This window comes from Prionailurus bengalensis, chromosome B3 (genome assembly GCF_016509475.1).
Source record: "Prionailurus bengalensis isolate Pbe53 chromosome B3, Fcat_Pben_1.1_paternal_pri, whole genome shotgun sequence".
NCBI classification, from domain to species: Eukaryota; Metazoa; Chordata; class Mammalia; order Carnivora; family Felidae; genus Prionailurus; species Prionailurus bengalensis.
Window position 1 is genome coordinate 53,022,349 of NC_057355.1, and position 19,439 is coordinate 53,041,787.

Consider the following 19,439-nt stretch of genomic DNA (forward strand, 5'->3'; position numbering starts at 1 on the left):
TAAGATGATGATGGTCAGATACTTGATATGGATGGGACAAATGAAAATTGTATAGGATTTGGGTCTAAACCAGAAGTCAGTTTTATTAACACATAATCAGCATCCTTGTTTTCTAGTGACTGGAATACTTGTGTCTGCCATCTAGTTCCCTGTGTCTAGTTATCAGTATTTCCCTTGGTCACCATGGAATTAGAGCAAGAGGAGATAAATGGATATTTGGGGGTTTCATCAGGCCAGAGTTCAGCCCCATGACATGTCTCTCTTTCTCCAAAGCAGATAGAACTCTGGGTATCAGAATACTCCCAGAGACTAGATCCATTATAGTTGCATTTCATACCATGTTCAGTACATGCTACTAGTACTTTCAGCGCTTTGCTTTTTCAGACTAATCACCTTCCTTCTATTAATGTTGCCCTCTTTACACATGCTAATGCTGTGGTCACCTTGCTGTATGTCCATATAGGAAATACATCTTTCATCATGCCACCTTCCATTTAAAAATTTTATTAGATCTCAGAGTTCTTGAGGTATTGATCCCACTTTTAAAAAGTCTTTCAAGGTGAGTTCTGAAGATTTGCTTTTGTTATCGTAACCAGTCATTTTTCCTTTCCTCCCACTTTTGTTATCTTTGTCATAGATTAATTTCTTATACATATACTACTTTTGGACCGTATTTCCATTGATCAATATCTAGGCTGCACTTCTTTTAATTACTTGTTTTAATATCCACTACAAATGGTATCTTTCACCTTAAAAAGATTTCTCAGCTATTCTCGTCTATTTTTTCTTCCCTTATGAACTTTGGAATCATCATAAAGCCTCAAAAAAGGAAAAGAAATACCCAGGGGGATTTTTATGGCAATTAACTTAAAACTTAAAAATTAATTTTAAAGAATTATAGTTTTTACATGTCTGAGTCTCTGTATATAGCTTTTAGAAGGATTTGTGCTTTCCTTCACTATAGCTGTCTGTTTTCATAAGGTTTTTCCTTTGATATTTTATGTTTTTCAGTGTGTCTTTTTTCTTTCAACTTGTCTAGCTAGTTCTCTTGATATATAAGAAAAGGCTTGTTTTCTAATATTTCTGTGATATACTTTTTCTTAAGTATTTATTTGAGAGAGAGAGAGAGCCAGAGGGGAAGGGGGAGAGAGAGGGAGAATCCCAAGAAGGCTCCACGCTGTCAGCAGAGCCCCACACTGGGCTCAGTGTCACAAACATGAGATGACCTGAGCCAAAGTCAGGAGTCAGATGCTCAACCAGCTGAGCCACCCAGGCACCCCTCTGTGACATATGTTTTACTGTTTCTTTTAATTTACTTTTTGTTGAAGTATAGTTGACATACAGTGTTTCAGGTGTACAAACAGTGATTCAGCAATTCTATACATTACTCTGTACTAACCACAATAAGTGTATCTCTCAGCTGTCACCATGCAACATTATTGCTGTATTATTGACCCTATTCCCTATGCTGTATTTATCATCCCTGTGAACTATTTATTTTATAACTGGAACTTTGTACCTCTTAATCCTTTTTGCCTCTTTTGCCCATCTCCCTCTGCTCTGGAAACCACTAGTTCTCTGTATGATTTTGTTCCTGTTTTTTTGTTTATTTGTTTTGTTTTTTAGATTCTACATATAAGTGAATCATATGGTATTTGTTTTCTCTGACTCACTTCACTCAGCATAATACCCTCTAGGTCATCCATGTTGTCACATATGGCGAGATCTCATTCTTTTTAATGGCTGAGTAATACTTCTCTGTGCATGTGCCACATCTTTATAGATTATCAATGGACACTTAGTTTGCTTCTATAACTTGGCTATTATAATTAATGCTCTAGAAGTATTTATATTGTATCTAGGTATTGAGTTTTTTTATTGAATCTGAGAGTTTTGACTAGTTTTCTTGACTTTCGTAGGCCTAGTATCATTTGTGAAAGGAAGTTTTTATTTAGACACCACTTAAAAATGTTCATTATTAAGTTAGGACAAAAACAACCTGATTATATATTTAAAAAATAACTTTATCTTTTATTGCAGCCATTTCTCCCTTTGTCTGATAGTGGTGTTATATATGATTCTGATGAAAGCATTCATAGTGATGAAGAAGAAGATGATGCTTTTTTTTCAGATACACAAATACAGGAGCACCAAGATCCAAATTCCTATAGGTAACTTTCCTCTCTCTCTCTCTCTCTCTCTCTCTCTCTCTCTCTCTCTCTCTTTTGTAAAAAAAAAATCCTGATGTTAGGAATTTTAAGTAATACTATTATGAATTTATTATACAAGAGCTGACTTACATTTTCAGGTTAGTAATTCTGTATCTTTGAGGTTAAATTTCTAGAGAGTAGAGTATTTCTTTCACATCTAGTGTCTAAGAATAGCTTACATGTAGAGTGGAAACACAAACATTTTCAGTTAGAAAAAATATGTAATTTATTGATGTGACATTAGAACTTAGTATATGTTCATTGATATGCTATTAGATTGTGTGTGACTATAAATCTTTTTCCATTAGGTGGTTTTCAGATATTATAAGTGTATTCCAATTGTACATTGTTAACATATTTTCTATTATATGACAAAGGTTTAAGTTGTTAGAAAAGAAACAACTTTTTTTCTGGATTGGAGATTGGGCTAAACAATTGACAGGAATCATTACTATGCTTCTCTCATGATGTTATTTTCAGTGAAGGAGAACTTTTTGTTTGTTTGTTTCCCTTGAACAGCTGGGCTCTTCTGCATTTGACAATGGTTAAGCTAGTACTTCACAACGTCAAGAATTTCTTTCCCATTGCTGGATTGGAATTCTCTGGTAGGTAATTAATGTTCTTAAATATATTAGCATCAAGTTTCTCTTCATAGAAATCTACATAAAAGAGCGTTTGGTACTAAAAATTGGAGATTTGATGAGATCTTGTGTACTTTAGGCTCCAGTCTATGGTTTTAATTCATAGCAAGCACCACTGTTTACCCAGAGGGTTGAAAGAAAAAGCAGGAAATCAGACTGGAGAAGCTAGACATTTTCTTGCTCAATTTAGAGAGCTGGCCTTCTGTTTTGTTAAAAGCACTAAGAATTCAAATAGTATTAGATCAACATTTTCAGGTTTATTTGTATTTTCAGAGGTTTTGGCTCCAAAAATTTCAGAGTTTTTAAATATGTGGATGATGATCAACATTTTTATGAAAACAAGTTGGCATTTCTGTCCTCTTTTAGAATTGCCTGTAACATCACCATTAGGTATTGCTGTCATTAAAAACTTGGAGAACTGGGAACAGATATTGCAAGAGAAAATGGATCAGTTTGAAGGTCCACCACCTAACTATATCAACACTTACCCAACTGACCTTTCAGTAGGAGCCGGACCAGCTATTCTTCGAAATAAAGCAATGCTAGAACCTGAAAATACTCCATTCAAGTAAGGATGCTTATAATGCCCATGAAAATGTAGCCTGGTTTAACTTTTCTGGAAGGTAGTTTGGCAAAATATGCTTATATTATGTTTTTGTAAAACATTCATAACTTTGAACCTACAGTTCTATTTCTAGCAATATATGTGAAGGAAAACATTAGAATAATCTGGATAGAAAACATTTTTCCCAGGATGACCAATAATTGAATAGATGTATTACTTTTTTAATCAGGAAAAAGCATTTATTATATTTTGCCATTTTAAGAATTCATACAGAAATATTTTGGGATAATAATCTACATATACAAACAAGGTGCTACTTACATTTTGGCAATAATTTAATAGTAGATATATTAAGGTTTTTTATTGATGTTTTGGTCTTCTACCTGCCCTCCTGTCTGTCCTTTGGATAAGCAGCATACTTTTTGTGAGGCACCTGTCCTGTGATTAAGAGTATCACTGATAAACTTGAAAAAACAGGCTTTTTAGCTTTGGGGGGGGGGGGTTGTTAAAAATGAACTCTGTGACTTTATATTCACTGGTGATGTTATGTAACCAACAGAACCAACCTACAATATAATTTAAAAAGAGAATAATAGCTTCTTTTGACTCTCAGCTCAACCTGTTCATTCAGAGAACCATGCAATTAGAGAATTAATTGCCAGATAAAGGAGTATTTTTAGAAGAACTAAAAATTAAAGGAAAAAAAATTATAAAACTTTGCTGAACTTAATGATGTATCTTCTTTGCAATAGATAATGGAGGTTTTTTTTTTAAAGTTTCTGCAGATATGAAGCACATTTTCTACAGAATTAAATAAAATGTATTCCTTTTTTTTAATAGGTCCCGGGATTCTTCTGCACTTCCAGTCAAAAGACTCTGGCATTTCCTTGTGAAACAAGAAGTCCTTCAAGAGACATTTATTAGATACATCTTCACTAAGAAAAGAAAGCAGAGTGAGGTATTTTGGAAAAAAAAATGTTTTGTAATTTTTGTTTAGTTTTAACTTTTTTAATGATTTACTTTTTGGTTGCAGCCTAATTATCTTTCATACATTATGGGTAATAGTTTACCTGACTACAGTGAATTTCTTCTATAAGATAAAATCTTAGACTTTTCATTTTATAACAATGAGACAACATAGGTCCCTTGGTAAATCACGTATAACCAAGTGAAAGTTGGTACTTCTTTGCAAGGCTTTCCGTTGGGCTTTTACAAATAATAAATATTGTGATGGATTATTTGGGTGATTTAATATATAAATGAGTGTACTCTCTGTTATGATTCTTTGAATATCATTTAACAGGAAATCTAACATAGCCCTTTAAAAGTATTTTGTTTATTTAGCATTTAGAAATGAACAGGATAAACTTTGGAAACGAATTCAGGATAATTTTTATGAAAGAGTATAAACTACAGAAATATGAATATGTGATGAAGGAAGTTTGCTTTTACAAAGTGATGCAGAAGTTCGGCACTGCACAGTGATTTTTAAGCTGATTGTGAATTAGTAATTTAATGTCATACAGGGTTCAAGAAGAATCAGGAATTTGGGAGACTGGTACTTTAGAACTTAAAAATATCTCTTGTAAAAGAGGAGGGCACAGATCTGTTACATGAGCATATCAGTCCTTGTGGCTACTTCATGAGATAATGGGCAGCATAGAGAGTGTACAGAGTAGAGTGTCAGATTAGATTAAAGATTTGGCAAACAAAATCTATGAGAACAGAACAATGAATTATATTTCACTTAGAAAATTGAAAACTGAGAGGGACAGTTAATATGGCTCTGTTTTCCAAGGTAAAATAGAGAACCACATCTCCATTTGTTAGGGTTTGTTAGGGAAATCACAGATTTCATTCTCTTTCATTTAGTTGACTGTTGACAGTATTTCCTGTAGTGATGCTTTATCCAAATTTCATAAACTAAGAAATAGATTTAACATAAAAGATACCTGCTCAATTAGGACTCTGTTATTCACAGAAAGCCAGTATATTAAAGGATCAGTTTTTTGAGTGTTTAGTTCTTCTAATTATTAAATGTAATGATTCCTTGAAAATGGAATATGTTTAATTATTTAGAAGGTTTGTAGCATGGTTTGGTTGGATTGTCAGAGCCTCAAGAGTTGTGGGAAATGAGGTGTCTAGGTTGCTTGAACCCTTAGTCTTGTCTTCAGGATCTGTTCTCTTAGGTTTCCTTCTTCTGTAACTAAGCCTCTCCCTCCTTCTGCCCCTTAGTCTCTCCTTTATATCCCTCAGTCTCTGTGTGGTTGGTATCAGCAGCCCCATATACTGTGTGTTCTCTTCATATTTTCTACAAGCAGAGGGTCTCCATGAACAGCGAGGTGAAATTTCTTAAAATGCTCTGTAAGCATTGGTTGGCTTCAAGGATGGGAAGTGCATGGTAGGAGTTTGGTTGGGAGGAAGAATTTTTATCATGTACCCTTTTGTACCTTTTGGATTTCAAATTGTTGTGTGGAATTACTATCTTGTTCAGTGCTGTCCAATAGAACTTTCTGTGATAATGGAAATCTATATCTTTTGTATACAATACAATAGTTATTAGGCACATACAGTTACTGAACACTTGAAATGTACCTAGTATGGGCGCCTGGGTGGCTCAGTTGGTTAGGCATCCAACTCTTGATTTTGGCTCAGGTCATGATCTCACAGTTTGTGCGTTCGAGCCCTGTGTTGGGGTCTACACTGACAGCATAGAACCTTCTTGGGATTCTCTCTCTCTCTCTCTCTCTCTCTCTCTCTCTCTCTCTCTCTCTCCCCCACCTCTCTGTCTTGCTCTCCTCTCCGTGCATGCTCTCTCTCTCTCTTTCTCTCTCAAAATAGGTAAATATGCTTAAAAAAAAAGTAGCCAGTGTGACTTAATTTTGTTTAAATGGTCACATATGGTTAATGGCTACTGTTTTGAATAGCACAGATCTACTGAAAATTTGTTTTCAGTAAGGAAAAAATTGAAAAAAAGTGTTAAAGCTGTTAAGATAAAATAAAAACTGGTCACTAAGCTCAGAAATATGGAACATTTGTCAAAATTATCCATTCAGTAAGAGTGGATTATCTTTTTAAATTATTAAGTAGCATTGTAGTACTCATAAATTTGGTAAATTCAGTGAATTGATTAATTAGTCAAATTGAAAAACATCCTAAAAATTCTAAAATGTTGGCTCATTTTAAAAAATTACTTAGAAAATTATCCTGAGAAATGCTGAAATCTTAGGTATATTCTTAAGATATTTTTACTCATTGAATATGTTAAAGAAGAATATTCCACAAGACAGTTTTTGTGAAATCAGTAAATGTTGCAAAGTCCGCTATTTATGATTAAAGGCAAACAGGTTGTTCAGCGGTTTGGCTTTTGTTGAGTGGGCCTTGCACATAGTTACCTTTCTGTCATTGTTCCTCTGTAGCATCCCTAGGCAGTCGCTGAAGGCGTGCACAGAGAATTTGGCCCTTTTGGTTGAAAGTGAAGCAATCACTTGAAGAGATATTAGGAGGGGTGTATTGCTATGATCAAACCTTCAGAGGTTTCCACAGAAGAGCAGAACTATTATTCTGACTGTAGCCATCCTTGATGACCTTGTCATCAACCAGGAGTAAGCTCTTTGTGTGATTTCTTTCTTGTGCGCCATTTTATCAAACATCTATTTACTTGTAAGGAGAAAATATCGTTTATAGTGAACAGCTGATGTGAGTTTCAGTCCCTTACTACCCCTTCATGGATATATTTCTTATGAGTAAGAGTGAAATAATTATCAGTACTTTGAATCTGTGTTTAGAAATAGTGTTAATTGGTATTTGAAATAAACCTCTGTAGGCTAGGAATCTGTGCAGTGCATTTTCTCATACAAGCAGGTTTTATTTTTTAGACACTGCAGTTTAAATTAGAGCTTTAAGTTACATAACTGGCATACAAATAACTAATTTTTATTTTGAGACAGCTTTTGTGTATGTAATAGGCACATTAATTTTGCCTGTTTTGCTTTGTATTATGTTCATCTGATGACATCACATTTTACTTAGTTTTTCTTTCTTGATTTTGTGCTTTTAAAAGGGAAGTTTACAAATTAGCATCTTTAAGTTATGGAGTGACCACTTCAGTTTGAAATTTTTCATTCTCTTTATAATTTCATTTCATGCATGTGTTTTGTGTTTGTGACGGTGTGGTGTTACTTAGTCTGTAGAAGAACGTGTGGAACAGGTCAGACAAAACTGCGTAGCAGAGGATTGCCACAGCAAGGTAGTGTTCCACGCTCTTGTATTTTTAGCTCATTCTTAAATTTCGAGGAGCTAACCTTCATCTCTAATACTAACCCGTTGGCTAGCCAGCTAATCGAAATATGCGTTGCTCCCATACATCTCAGTGGTGTAGGTTAGGAAACTCCACCATGTCTGACTTGCTCTTCCTAAGCATTGGTTCTTCTCTTTCCTTCTTCCTGTTCCATCTTCACTTCTGTCCCCTTTTCCAGCCTGTTCTTAAACACGTGGTTATCTTATCTTTCCTCCTTGATCCTGCATCTTCTTTCCTTCTGTCACCTTTGACCCTAAGCCAGTGCACCTTCCTCTCATCAGTCTCCTTCATCCCTTTCTAACTGTTCTTCCCAACTTGTCCTACTTCCTGTCTTATTACTCTCTTTTAAAATGTTTAATTTCTTACGTGACTTGTTTGTCTTACTCTCTTTTTCTTCCACCCTGTGCCTCTTACTGCATACAAATTTTTACTGCAGTGTCCGCACACTTTTGGAAGAGATGCACCTGGCACGTTGCTGTTACAAATACTAATAAAAACTTACTAGTTATCTTTCATGACAGTTAGTATCCTGTCATCATAATGGAAATCTTTATAGTCAGGATGATTACAGGACATCAGAATTTAAGCTAATTCCAAAGTTAATTCTCAACATACTAAAATTACTGGTACCTTTTTTCTTGCTTCTGCTGCTGCTACACTTTCTTCTTATCCTTCTTTTAATTCTGTGGAATGTGTGTGTGTCTCGCATGGAGCTACACAACAACTAACTGCTGGTAACGTTTTGCAGGTTGAAGCTGATCTGGGCTATCCGGGTGGAAAGGCGAAAATCATTCATAAGGAATCAGATATGATCATGGCATTTTCCATTAATAAGGTAAAAGCTTTAGTCATTGTAAAGATTGTGCCATTATTTTAGTGAAGTCACTTAAATTATTGACTCTGCCTTTGCTTTATAGGCAAACTGTAACGAAATTGTCTTGGCTTCAACACATGATGTACAAGAACTTGATGTTACTTCTCTGCTGGCCTGTCAGTCGTATATATGGATTGGAGAAGAATATGACAGAGAATCCAAAAGGTTAGTCTGCCTTGTGTAGTCCATTTTAAACGTAGTATTCTTAAAAAAGAACCCATTAAATGGTTATGCAGATTTGAATTATCTTGAAAAGTATATATATCTCTTTATTTGGGTAGGAAACCAATAAAATTGGTTTAGGTGCCAATGAAAGGCTCTTCTTAAATCAGTGAACAGATTACTCATACTTCTGCCATTCCACACGGAACTATTCATAGTGTTTGACTCAGAATAATCCCCAACACCAAAGCCTAATGCCAATAACTACAACATTGACATTTAACCCTAACAAAGAAATGTCAGGAATTACACAGTATTCAGCAAATTCAGTTGGTTTGGATAATTAAAACAAAAAGCAGAATATACCAATATGTTAATAAGACTGATTGATAGGTCACATTTAGTGGTAAATTTCATCATTCCTTCTTGATTATCACCTTACAGGCATACCTTTTTTACAGATGAAGATGTAGACAAGTTCATTTTTCAGTAACGCTGTGGATACTGCACCAAGAATGTTTTGCAACACTTTCCTATTTTGGGGTTTCTCCTCCATACTCGCCTTCCCTCTTGCTTTTCTCCACACTCTTGGACATTTTACGTGCTTGGGAATGGTGCCATCATCACCTCTCTCCTTGTTCTGTAGGGTTCTGTTTTCTTAGGATATAATATTACTAGGTCTCAGTATCATACTGTCAGAGTTGATGTAACCATGTAATATGATATAGTCCATCATAAAAATTACTGTAACATTTTTATGTGATGATTACCAGTACTTGAAGAAGCCTTTAAACTCAGATTTCTTTAAAATGTATGAGTTTGATACATGGGATATCTATATTTGAAGAGACCTTATAATCTTTTTCTATACATGATAAAAATAATATTTGTGTTAAATTCTTCAGAGAAAACATTTGTTCCATCTTGTGTGCAGTAAAATATTTTGTCTAAGGGGAAAAGTTAACGGATACTAAAATTGCCTCTGATTAGAAACTATATCTAAGTTTTCCTTATGGATATTTATTCATTTTTTAAAAAGTAAAGACTGTCCTGTGGATACATAAGAAGCTGTGTAATTGGAATGTGTGTTAAGAGAACACTTCGTAGTAACACACGCATGTTGTTCACAGTTCAGATGATATTGATTACCGTGGTTCCACTACAACTCTTTACCAGCCCAGTGCCACATCCTATTCAGCAAGTCAGGTGCACCCACCTTCCTCTCTGCCGTGGCTGGGCAGTGGGCAGACGAGCACGGGAGCTAGTGTGGTATGTTACTTATGATTCAGTGTGGTTTCTGGGTGTGGACTCACTCCAGAATAAGTGGAAGTCACTCTGACTCAGGAACGATCCTCAAGACAAGGGCAATGACTAGTTAGCACCCCATAACTAATAATGTTAGTTAGCTAACATACTGTGACTTTCTGTCAGGAGCATGCTTTTCCTCACAACAACCCTAGGTGGTAGGTGACAGTATTATCTCCCATTGTATAGATGGGCAAACTGAGAGGTGCAAAGTGGTAAAGCAGAGACAAAGAGGAGTTGTGTCTACTCTATTTGAAAAATGCATCTATAACATTGTTGTTAGCCACTGTGGTTGAAGGGATCCCATTCTCATGTTCTATTCTGACGAGTCTGGAGAGACGCCTGATTGTCCTCAGGGAGAGCACCTGGAGGAGAGTTCCCTTTATTCTAGATGAAGCCGCTTGGTACCCACATGACCCATACGGGCCAGGGCTGTGCCAGTACGTGACTGCTGCTGCAGCCTTCAGACAGGTATCATGTGTTCAGTGGTTCAGAACACCCACAACAGGGTATATGTTAGTAATATTCCAGTTGTAAGAGAATAAAGGCTATGAGAATTAGAGTTGGCCTTCCCCTTTCTTCTGCAATGCACTGAATGAATTTGGTTTTTTATCTTCTTTTAAAGCTTATGAAAAGGAATCTCCATAACGTTAAGAGAATGACGTCCCACCCAGTCCATCAGTACTGTAAGTATTTTATTTATGATCCAAAGGATTATAAATGGCCTCTGTCATTTTGAAGTTCATTTATAGAATGGAAAATATTGGAACTCTTTAGCTTTTTCATTTTTTATTTTCTGCTTTTCCTTTTGTGTTTTAGATCTTACAGGTGCTCAGGATGGCAGTGTACGAATGTTTGAATGGACACGACCTCAGCAACTTGTCTGTTTCCGCCAAGCTGGCAATGCAAGAGTTACCAGATTATATTTTAATTCACAAGGCAACAAGGTTGGTTTGGGGGTGGGGTGGGGGTTACTGCACACTTCATCTGAAAAAGGTATTTATGAGGAGATGTTTAGTAAAACTACATCTAAAAACTAATTCAGTGACCCTGGGTTTAAGCTAGGCAGATGGTTTATTGGTGTCTGTTTATATGCCCCCTTGGCTCCCAGTAAAGCACAGGTCTTCAGGTTGTTTTATGGATCAATCATCTACCTAAAGATATTAAATACTCTGTGAAGGTAAAGAACTCTATTTCTGTTGTGTGTTGGTGGTACCTAATAAAAGCACCTGAAATCTTCCAGTTTCTTACTAAAGGAAAACAAAAAAATAGGTATGGAAGAGCACTTAAAAGGTTTCAGGGTATTTTTAGTGCTTAGCTTTCCTGGGACCTACACTATAGAAATAGGTGCAGGCAGAATGTTAAGTGAGATTTCAGTGACTCTCAATCAATGATTTTGCCTTCGATATGGTTATAAGAAGCTGTGTTTAATATTTGTGCCATTCTTACAGTGTGGTGTTGCAGATGGAGAGGGTTTCCTGAGTATCTGGCAAGTAAACCAAACTGCATCAAATCCTAAACCTTACATGGTAAGTATCACTCAGCATTCCCAGAGCACGTCCAGAAGCTGCTTATTTATCAAGTATCTGTTTAAGACACTAAATCTCATTGGAGATTCACTCATTGGATCTGTTGAAAAAGGGACACCTCTGCCCAGCAGCACAGCACCCATTATTTGCCCTAGTTTTAGACCGAAATGACTAAAAAGCAAAAAAGCTTCCTTTTCAGAACTTGAAGGATGACCACTGTATTTGAAAATGTTGAGAGGCTTCCCTATAAGTGTTTCTACTTTTTTGAAAACTCTTAACTTCTTGATAGATTAAAAAAAAAATTTTTAAGTGTTTATTTTTGAGAGAGAGAGAGAGAGCGAGCACAAGTGGAAAAGGGGCAGAGAGAGGGAGACGCAGAATCCGAAGCAGGATCCAGGCTGTGGGCTGTCAGCACAGAGCCCAACGCAGGGCTTGAACCCACGAACTGTGAGATCATGACCTGAGCCAAAGTTGGACACCCCACCGACTGAGCCACCCAGGCACACCCTTTCTTGATATATTTTTAATATAGTACCTAAAGTGAATCACTACCCAATTCTGGCAGGTTTCATGTATTCTAGTTTGCTCCAGAATTTTTCTTACTACATTATAAATTAACCAATCCCAATGGGCCACTTCACTCATTAATCCAAATCATATTAAAACATTTGATGATGTAGATAAGCCTATCTTCACTTGGTGGGGGCTCAGTTGGGGTAGGAAGGCTGGAGGGTAATGCTATCCTGCACAGAACTTCTTCTGCACAACTTCATATATGTTAATTTTCTTTTCTAGACTATATATGTGTGTTCTTAATTATGTATATGAGACAAGATATTTCTCTTAAATTAGTGCCCTGTAGACTGTCATAAAGTTTTTACAGAAACGAAAGTGTTCTTGAGTCTGTCCTCTTACCTTCACTCACATCTATATCATGATCATTCCAAACAGAAGAATGTTTTTTAAAATACCTGGACACCCTCCTGAGCCTTCACCTCCAGGTTTCTATTCATTCACCTGATCCAACAAGAAAAGTCACGCCTTGGCTCAGTAAATGGTTTCCCACATACTGGAACATCCTTAAGAGCGGTTTTGGGCAGCCTTAAGGCTATAGATTATTTGCAGGACATTTGACCTTGTTTTTATTACTGCTAAAATCTTCACAGGGAAGGGAAGATGAGGGCAGGGAGCACAGAGATGGTAAGGAAGATGGATGCTTGCATTTAAGTTATGAAGTTAATTTGACTTGAGTTCCTCACAGTGTAGTGTAAGACTAGATGGGCAGGTGGGAGTGTCCCTCTTTGGGCTATTGTTGTTTATTATGATTTATATTATTATGTAAAGTTTATTAAATGTATTTGAGATCATTAGCAAAAATTGTTAAATGGCTTGGTTAAGTTCATCCTATTACTTTGTTAGATAATCTATAAAAACAACCTTTACTTGCATATTATTACCAACTCTTCCAGTTTTAAAGTATCACTGGATTATTAGTGAAGAATACGCCAATAATAGCTAATCTGCTTATCACTTTATTCTAGATTTTTAAAACCTGTTCTTTGTGCATGCATATACTGCTAGCAGAACTCTGTGTTTGTGCTGTACCAGATTTTACTCGATTTTTAGGTAACATCATTTGCACTTTATTTTTCATAGAATTGGCAGTGCCACAGTAAAGCCACAAGCGACTTTGCATTTATTACCTCTTCAAGTCTAGTTGCCACATCTGGACAGTCCAATGATAACAGGTAGGTTGACAGAAGCATAAATAATCACATTTTTAAGCAGAAAGGTATTCTTGCTACCAAGTATGGATTTTTTTACTTAGGAGTTTTTGCACCTCTGGATAAAAAACTTGGTTACATAATTCTTAGTAGTTTTCCTTACCAAAAAGAGAAAAACAATGTAGGTTAACAAGTATATGTAATTATGTTAAAGTTTTTTTTTTTTTTTTTTGCGCTATTAATTGTCAGCTTCTTGAGACACTGTAGCCACCATACTCTGTACTTTTTTTGACCTGTCATCATGTTCATTGGTGATACTTCCATGAGTAAACACCTCATTTCCCTGTGGTGGTTACCCCTGGGGGTACAGAAGCATCCCCTCTCCTCAGGAAATCATGTCTCCGTTTCCCTGGAGTGGTAATGGAAAAGAGATGGGCTTGAAGGATGAGATGGCAGAGAGACAGGTGGGGCCTTGTGAGACACAACTGTGTGGTTTGAACAGGGTAAACTCTTACAAGAGCTACATCCCCAGCTTTTATCCTGATCCTACTTGAGAATCATTGCTTTATAAATTCGAGTGAACAAAAAAGATAGTAAGATGCGATACGTAAAAATATTTGACTTGAAGACAATAACAAAAAACACCTCAAAAATTATTGTTTTCTCTCTATAAGAAATGTATGCCTCTGGGACACATTGGTATCACCTGGAAACAGCCTCATTCATGGTAAGTGAGTTAAGATCTATGATTTTTAATACCCTATGAAGGAATGCTTTCCTGGTTTTATTCTAGCCAGTGAGTGTGTTTATTCAAGGATGTAAATGAGTGGCTATCTTGCTGAGGTAAAGATCCAGCTAGCATAGAATAACGTTTTTTTACATTTCAAAATATGAAGATTCGTTCTGCTAACGAGGCTTTTTAAGAATTAGTTGCAAAGTATTTGAGCTCAATAGAAAGGAGATATGCTAAAGAATTACCTAACAATAAAGTAAGAACAAGAAATATAAACAGTGCTATTTAAATATTCCTTTGGGGTGCCTGGGTGGTTCAGTCAATTAAGCATCCAACTCTTGATTTCAGCTCAGGTCATGACCTTAGGGTCATAAGATGGAGCCCTGCATTGGGCTTCATGCTGAGTGTGGAGCCTGCTTGGGACTCTGTCTCTCCCTCTTTCTCTCTGCCCATTCCTCACTCTCTTTCAAGATAAATAAGCATTTAAAAAGTTTTTTTTTTTTTTCAACGTTTTTTATTTATTTTTGGGACACAGAGAGACAGAGCATGAACGGGGGAGGGGCAGAGAGAGAGGGAGACATAGAATCGGAAACAGGGTCCAGGCTCTGAGCCATCAGCCCAGAGCCCGACGCGGGGCTCGAACTCAAGGACCGCGAGATCGTGACCTGGCTGAAGTCGAACGCTTAACCGACTGCGCCACCCAGGCGCCCCTAAAAAGTTTTTTTAATACTATTTCTTTTAAGGCAGTTTTTCCGATTGGAAAAGATACCCTTTTCTTTCTGTTGAAAGAAGGCTCCATGCTCCAATACATTTGGGTTAAACAAAGCTAGATGGATTCTTTTACAGAAAGATTTCTCAGTCTTGTATTATACATACTGATACACATTCTGAAAATATAGTTATTTCTCAGTTTTGATGGCAGTTTTTTTCTGTGAATAATTAATAGCTCTTAAAGATTTGCCCCATATTGGTAGAAGGCTTTAGTTATATTAAAATGCAGAGAATGCTGGGAAAGGTAACTCTTTCCCTATAGCTGGTCATTTTCACACTGCTGTAGTTGAGTTTGCTACTTACCATACAAGCTGTATGGGCAGGAACTAGGATAGTGTAAATAGTCATTGTGGTGGGGATTAATGTGGTGGCTGAGTGTGTCATTGGGAAGCTTGGTCTCCTCTGCACTTTGGCTGCTATAGGCTTCTTACAAGGCAGCATAACTTAGTGTGGGCTTAAGGTTTAAGCTTCCTGCAGGTGTTTTCATATTGAGATTATGGGTAAGGATGTTTTTTCTGTCAGTGCTTGGAATCTTTTTTTTAACACTTGGATCATGATTACACAAATTGAAATTAAAAATTGGTAATTTCTGTATTATTTAAATGTGCATTCAAACATTACCAGAATTGCAAGATTATTTGGGAAAGACTCAGTATTTTTCTTCTTCAGGTTTCACATGCCATGATCACGGTGCCACCGTACTTCAGTATGCGCCAAAACAGCAGCTCCTCATCTCCGGTGGTCGGAAAGGCTATGTCTGCATTTTTGACATCAGGCAAAGACAGCTACTTCACACGTTCCAGGCGCATGACTCCGCTATTAAGGCTCTGGCCCTGGCTCCCTGTGAGGAGTATTTCACTACAGGCTCAGCAGAAGGGAACATAAAGGTGAGTCAGTATAAAAAGTTGGAACATGCTAAGTGTTATCTGTATCTGCTGTGAAGACTGGGGAAAAAATGACCCCACTGCACTCTTTGAAATGTGGGCATAAAGTAAGGCTTTGTGAGATAGTGAAGGCCTCTTGACACCCTTCCTCCCTTAGTACTATGTGGTTCTTTCTAGCTTAAGAAGCTTTAAAGAACTCTGTTTTGAATTAAGAGTTGTTAGTACATAGAATTTTTTGTAACATTATTTTGGCTCCTCAGGACCTCCTGTCTCCCCTCTTCTGCCTCCTAGTACCTTACTCTGTTGTGTATAGTTGAGGTGAGGTTTCTGAAAAGGGAGATGGTAAGGTTCTACTTATAATGCCCCAGGGCTTCCCTTGACATTAGCAATGTATCTAATTCGCTTAAATATTTAATTGAATTAGAAATGGAGGTATATGTGGTTAATATGAAACTATAAGAGGATGTGAAGAAGAGACAGTGAAATGTAACAATAGTAAATGAATCACGCGATGGCATCAATCAGGTAAGCCTTTAGGAAGGTGGGGTGGGGGGTGGGTAGTGGGAAGTTGGGCCAGTTCAGGGCAACAGAAATGAAGGGCATGTTTCTGCTTTTGGTCTCTTTCTGTTTTTTAAAGACTTACACTTTGTGTTTTCACTTTCTTCTCAACTAGGTTTGGAGATTGACAGGCCATGGCCTGATTCATTCATTCAAAAATGAGCATGCGAAGCAGTCCATATTCAGAAACCTTGGGGCTGGGGTCATGCAGATTGACATCATCCCTGGCAACCGGATCTTCTCCTGTGGGGCAGATGGCACGCTCAAAACAAGGGTTTTGCCCAATGCTTTTAACATCCCTAACAGAATTCTTGACATTCTATAGACTTAAAGATTGGGGCTTTATTTTTATAAACACTTCAGTTAAAAAATACTCTAGTAATTAATAGGCATTTCTGCTTTCCAAGCAGCTGTTAACACCTTGAAAACAATACAGAGAATCTCTGTAGAATTGGGAACTGATCAAGCTGAGTGTTGCCCATACAGGTTGGTAGAATGACTGTGCATGTACCTTGTCATCATGCTGACATACTTAAAAACAAAAAACCTAGTGTTGTACGAAGGATAGCTATTCTTTACAGCATTTAGCAAACCTGATTCAGAAAACATCTGAGGTTAGAAGTTAGCATATTAGTAATTTACAACAACAGGAAGGACCTTCATACCAAATTGAGGAAAGAAATGTTGCTGATTCAGGTTTTCCTTTCTTGTCTTCCCACTGATGGAAGCATGCCTGCAGCTCCTGCATTGAATGAAGGATAGTCACAAGGTGTTAGAAAGTCTAGATCACCAGAAACACTTTCTGAGCTGTGGAGCAGTGTGCAGTGACTAGTTCTCTGCTGGGAGAGGTCATTTCCATTCTTTGCTGATTATTTTTCCTGTTAGTGTTTATACTGAGCTAGTACTGTAACTTGCAAATGAGTGCAAATTTAAATGCAATGTTTTCCTCACAATTTGCACACTCACATTTTTTGGACTGCTCGTTTTTCTATTTAAATATTTGCCTTCATGTTAGGAATGTAATACTTGTGACCATGACATATTTGTAGTTGACCTGACATACCAGTTTAGTACTTTTTCTTTCAGGGTTAAACCCCCACAACATTTAAGGCTATGTTGAAACTACACCAATAGAGCATTTCATATCATAATTTGAATGAATGTTAGGCTTTTTGTGGCCAGTTAATAGTTGATGAGATTGGTGATATTATTTATTACCACAGCCTATTGTATAAACTATGCAGAGTTAAATATTATTTGCTTATAAATTATTAGCCAGTGTCCTATTTTGATGTACCTCCTTGGTTATGACCAAAAAATGTTCTTGAGATACTGAAACCAATGTCTGTGTGTTTAAATGTTTACCAGCAAATTGTCTCATCATGTTAATGAGAATGTTAAATGCCTGTGTGGTAAATAGTAAAATTTAATGGCATAAAAGCACCTTTCTCTGAAGGCAATGTGATGTTCAGGCTGTGAAATACATATGTAAAAGAAAAATAAATGTTATTTGTTAGAGTTTTACCTTAGTTTGGTCTGGAATTCTTTAATATTTTTAACTACTTGAGATCATTTTAAATTTGATCAAATATTTCAATAGAGTTTGTAAGCAGTTCATTTATGCACAGATATTTACTGAGTACTTTCTAGATCAGAAGCCATTCTAGGAAATGAGCCAGACAGCACTCAGCAATGGCATTTAGTGGGGTAAGAACTAACTTCACTGTACCTTCTCGCGTTTATTGAATTACGTGCGGAGTTTGGTGAGGACACTGGTGAAGGAGCCAAGTCAGGAGCAGTGCTGTGTGGAGAAGGTGGACGTCTGAGTACACAGAAACGCAAATTGGGCAGAAACCACCCATCTATACATACGCTTCCCACAATTTAGTACCCAGTAACCTGAGCATGTTGCATCCCCCTCCATTTTTGTCTAACATAGGACCAGCTGATTCAGTCAGTCTGAACTGAGATTCAGACTTCTCAGTGGCTGCCACTATTTGCTGGAAAGACTAACCTTTCTCTACTGAATTGTCAAAGGTTAGTTGACTGCATCTTGTAGACCCACTTCTGGACTCTGTCCTACTGATCTATTTGTCTCTTCTTTTGCCAGTACCATACTGTCTTGATTAACTTTATAGTAAATCTTGAAGCATTTTCTGCACCTATTGATTGATTTTTCTTCTTTAGCCTATTGATAGGGTAGATTACATTAATTGATTTTTGAATATTGAACCGGTTTTACAAAACTAGAGTTAATCTCAGTCATGGTTTCTAACTCTTTCTTTATATGCGTTTCTGTATCCAGAAACGCATATAGAGTGAAGATAAACAAATGGAAAGCTAGTCTGTGCTCATGGATTGGAAGGACAAATATTATTAAAATGCTCATACTGCTCAAAGCAATCTACAGATTCAGTGCAATTCTTATCAAAATACCAATAGTATTTTTCAAAGAACTAGAAGAAATAATTATAAAATTTGTTTGGAACCACACACACACATACACACACGCACACCCAAATAGCTAAAGAAGTCTTGAAAAAGAAGAGCAAAGCTGGAGGTATCATAATTCCAGATTTCAAGATATACCAGAGAGCTGTAGCAAACCATTGTGGTACTGACACAAAAAAAGATGCATATACTGTTGGAACAGAATAGAGAGCACAGAAATAAATCCATGAGTATTTGGTTAACCTATGACAAAGGCGATAACAATATGCAACACAAAGATAGTCTCTTCAACAAATGTGTTTGGGAAAACTTGACAGCCACTGCAAAATAATGAAACTGGATCACTTTCTTACACTATACATAAAAATAAGCTTGACAGGGATTAAAGATGTAAATGTGAGACCTGAATACTCTAGAAGAGAGCATAGGAAGTGGTTTCTCTGACATTGGACATAGTAACATTTTTCTAGATCGGTCTCCAGAGGTGGGGGAAACAAAAGCAAAAATAAACTACTGGGACCTCATCAAAATAAGGTCAGCAAAGGAAATGATCAACAAAAAAAGGGAACCTACTGAATGAGAAGATATTTGCAAATGACATATCTAATAAAGGGTTTGTATCCAAATATACGAAGACCTCCTACAACTCAACACCCAAAAAACAAATAATTAAAAAATGGGCAGAGACAAGAACAGACATTTCTCCAGATATCTAGATGGCCAACAGACACA

General features: G+C 36.7%; 1 protein-coding gene across 4 annotated transcripts in view; it reads left to right on the forward strand.

Moving 5' to 3' along the window:
- The window catches only part of DMXL2 (Dmx like 2), a 156,633-nt gene extending 138,853 nt beyond the window's left edge, over nucleotides 1-17,780 (forward strand). For 2 of the 4 annotated variants that reach the window (XM_043555425.1, XM_043555426.1), the window contains exons 30-44: nucleotides 2,041-2,171; nucleotides 2,730-2,815; nucleotides 3,218-3,419; nucleotides 4,257-4,374; nucleotides 7,603-7,665; nucleotides 8,465-8,551; nucleotides 8,634-8,755; nucleotides 9,883-10,021; nucleotides 10,683-10,743; nucleotides 10,877-11,004; nucleotides 11,509-11,586; nucleotides 13,243-13,334; nucleotides 13,985-14,037; nucleotides 15,484-15,701; nucleotides 16,372-17,780. In XM_043555425.1, coding sequence (XP_043411360.1) covers nucleotides 2,041-2,171; nucleotides 2,730-2,815; nucleotides 3,218-3,419; nucleotides 4,257-4,374; nucleotides 7,603-7,665; nucleotides 8,465-8,551; nucleotides 8,634-8,755; nucleotides 9,883-10,021; nucleotides 10,683-10,743; nucleotides 10,877-11,004; nucleotides 11,509-11,586; nucleotides 13,243-13,334; nucleotides 13,985-14,037; nucleotides 15,484-15,701; nucleotides 16,372-16,581 — 1,788 coding nt within the window. In that variant the 3' untranslated portion in view covers nucleotides 16,582-17,780. The remainder of the gene's footprint in view (nucleotides 1-2,040; nucleotides 2,172-2,729; nucleotides 2,816-3,217; nucleotides 3,420-4,256; nucleotides 4,375-7,602; nucleotides 7,666-8,464; nucleotides 8,552-8,633; nucleotides 8,756-9,882; nucleotides 10,022-10,682; nucleotides 10,744-10,876; nucleotides 11,005-11,508; nucleotides 11,587-13,242; nucleotides 13,335-13,984; nucleotides 14,038-15,483; nucleotides 15,702-16,371) is intronic. The other 2 variants (XM_043555428.1, XM_043555427.1) reach the window with 1 other exon arrangement.
- Nucleotides 17,781-19,439: the final 1,659 nt, after the last annotated feature.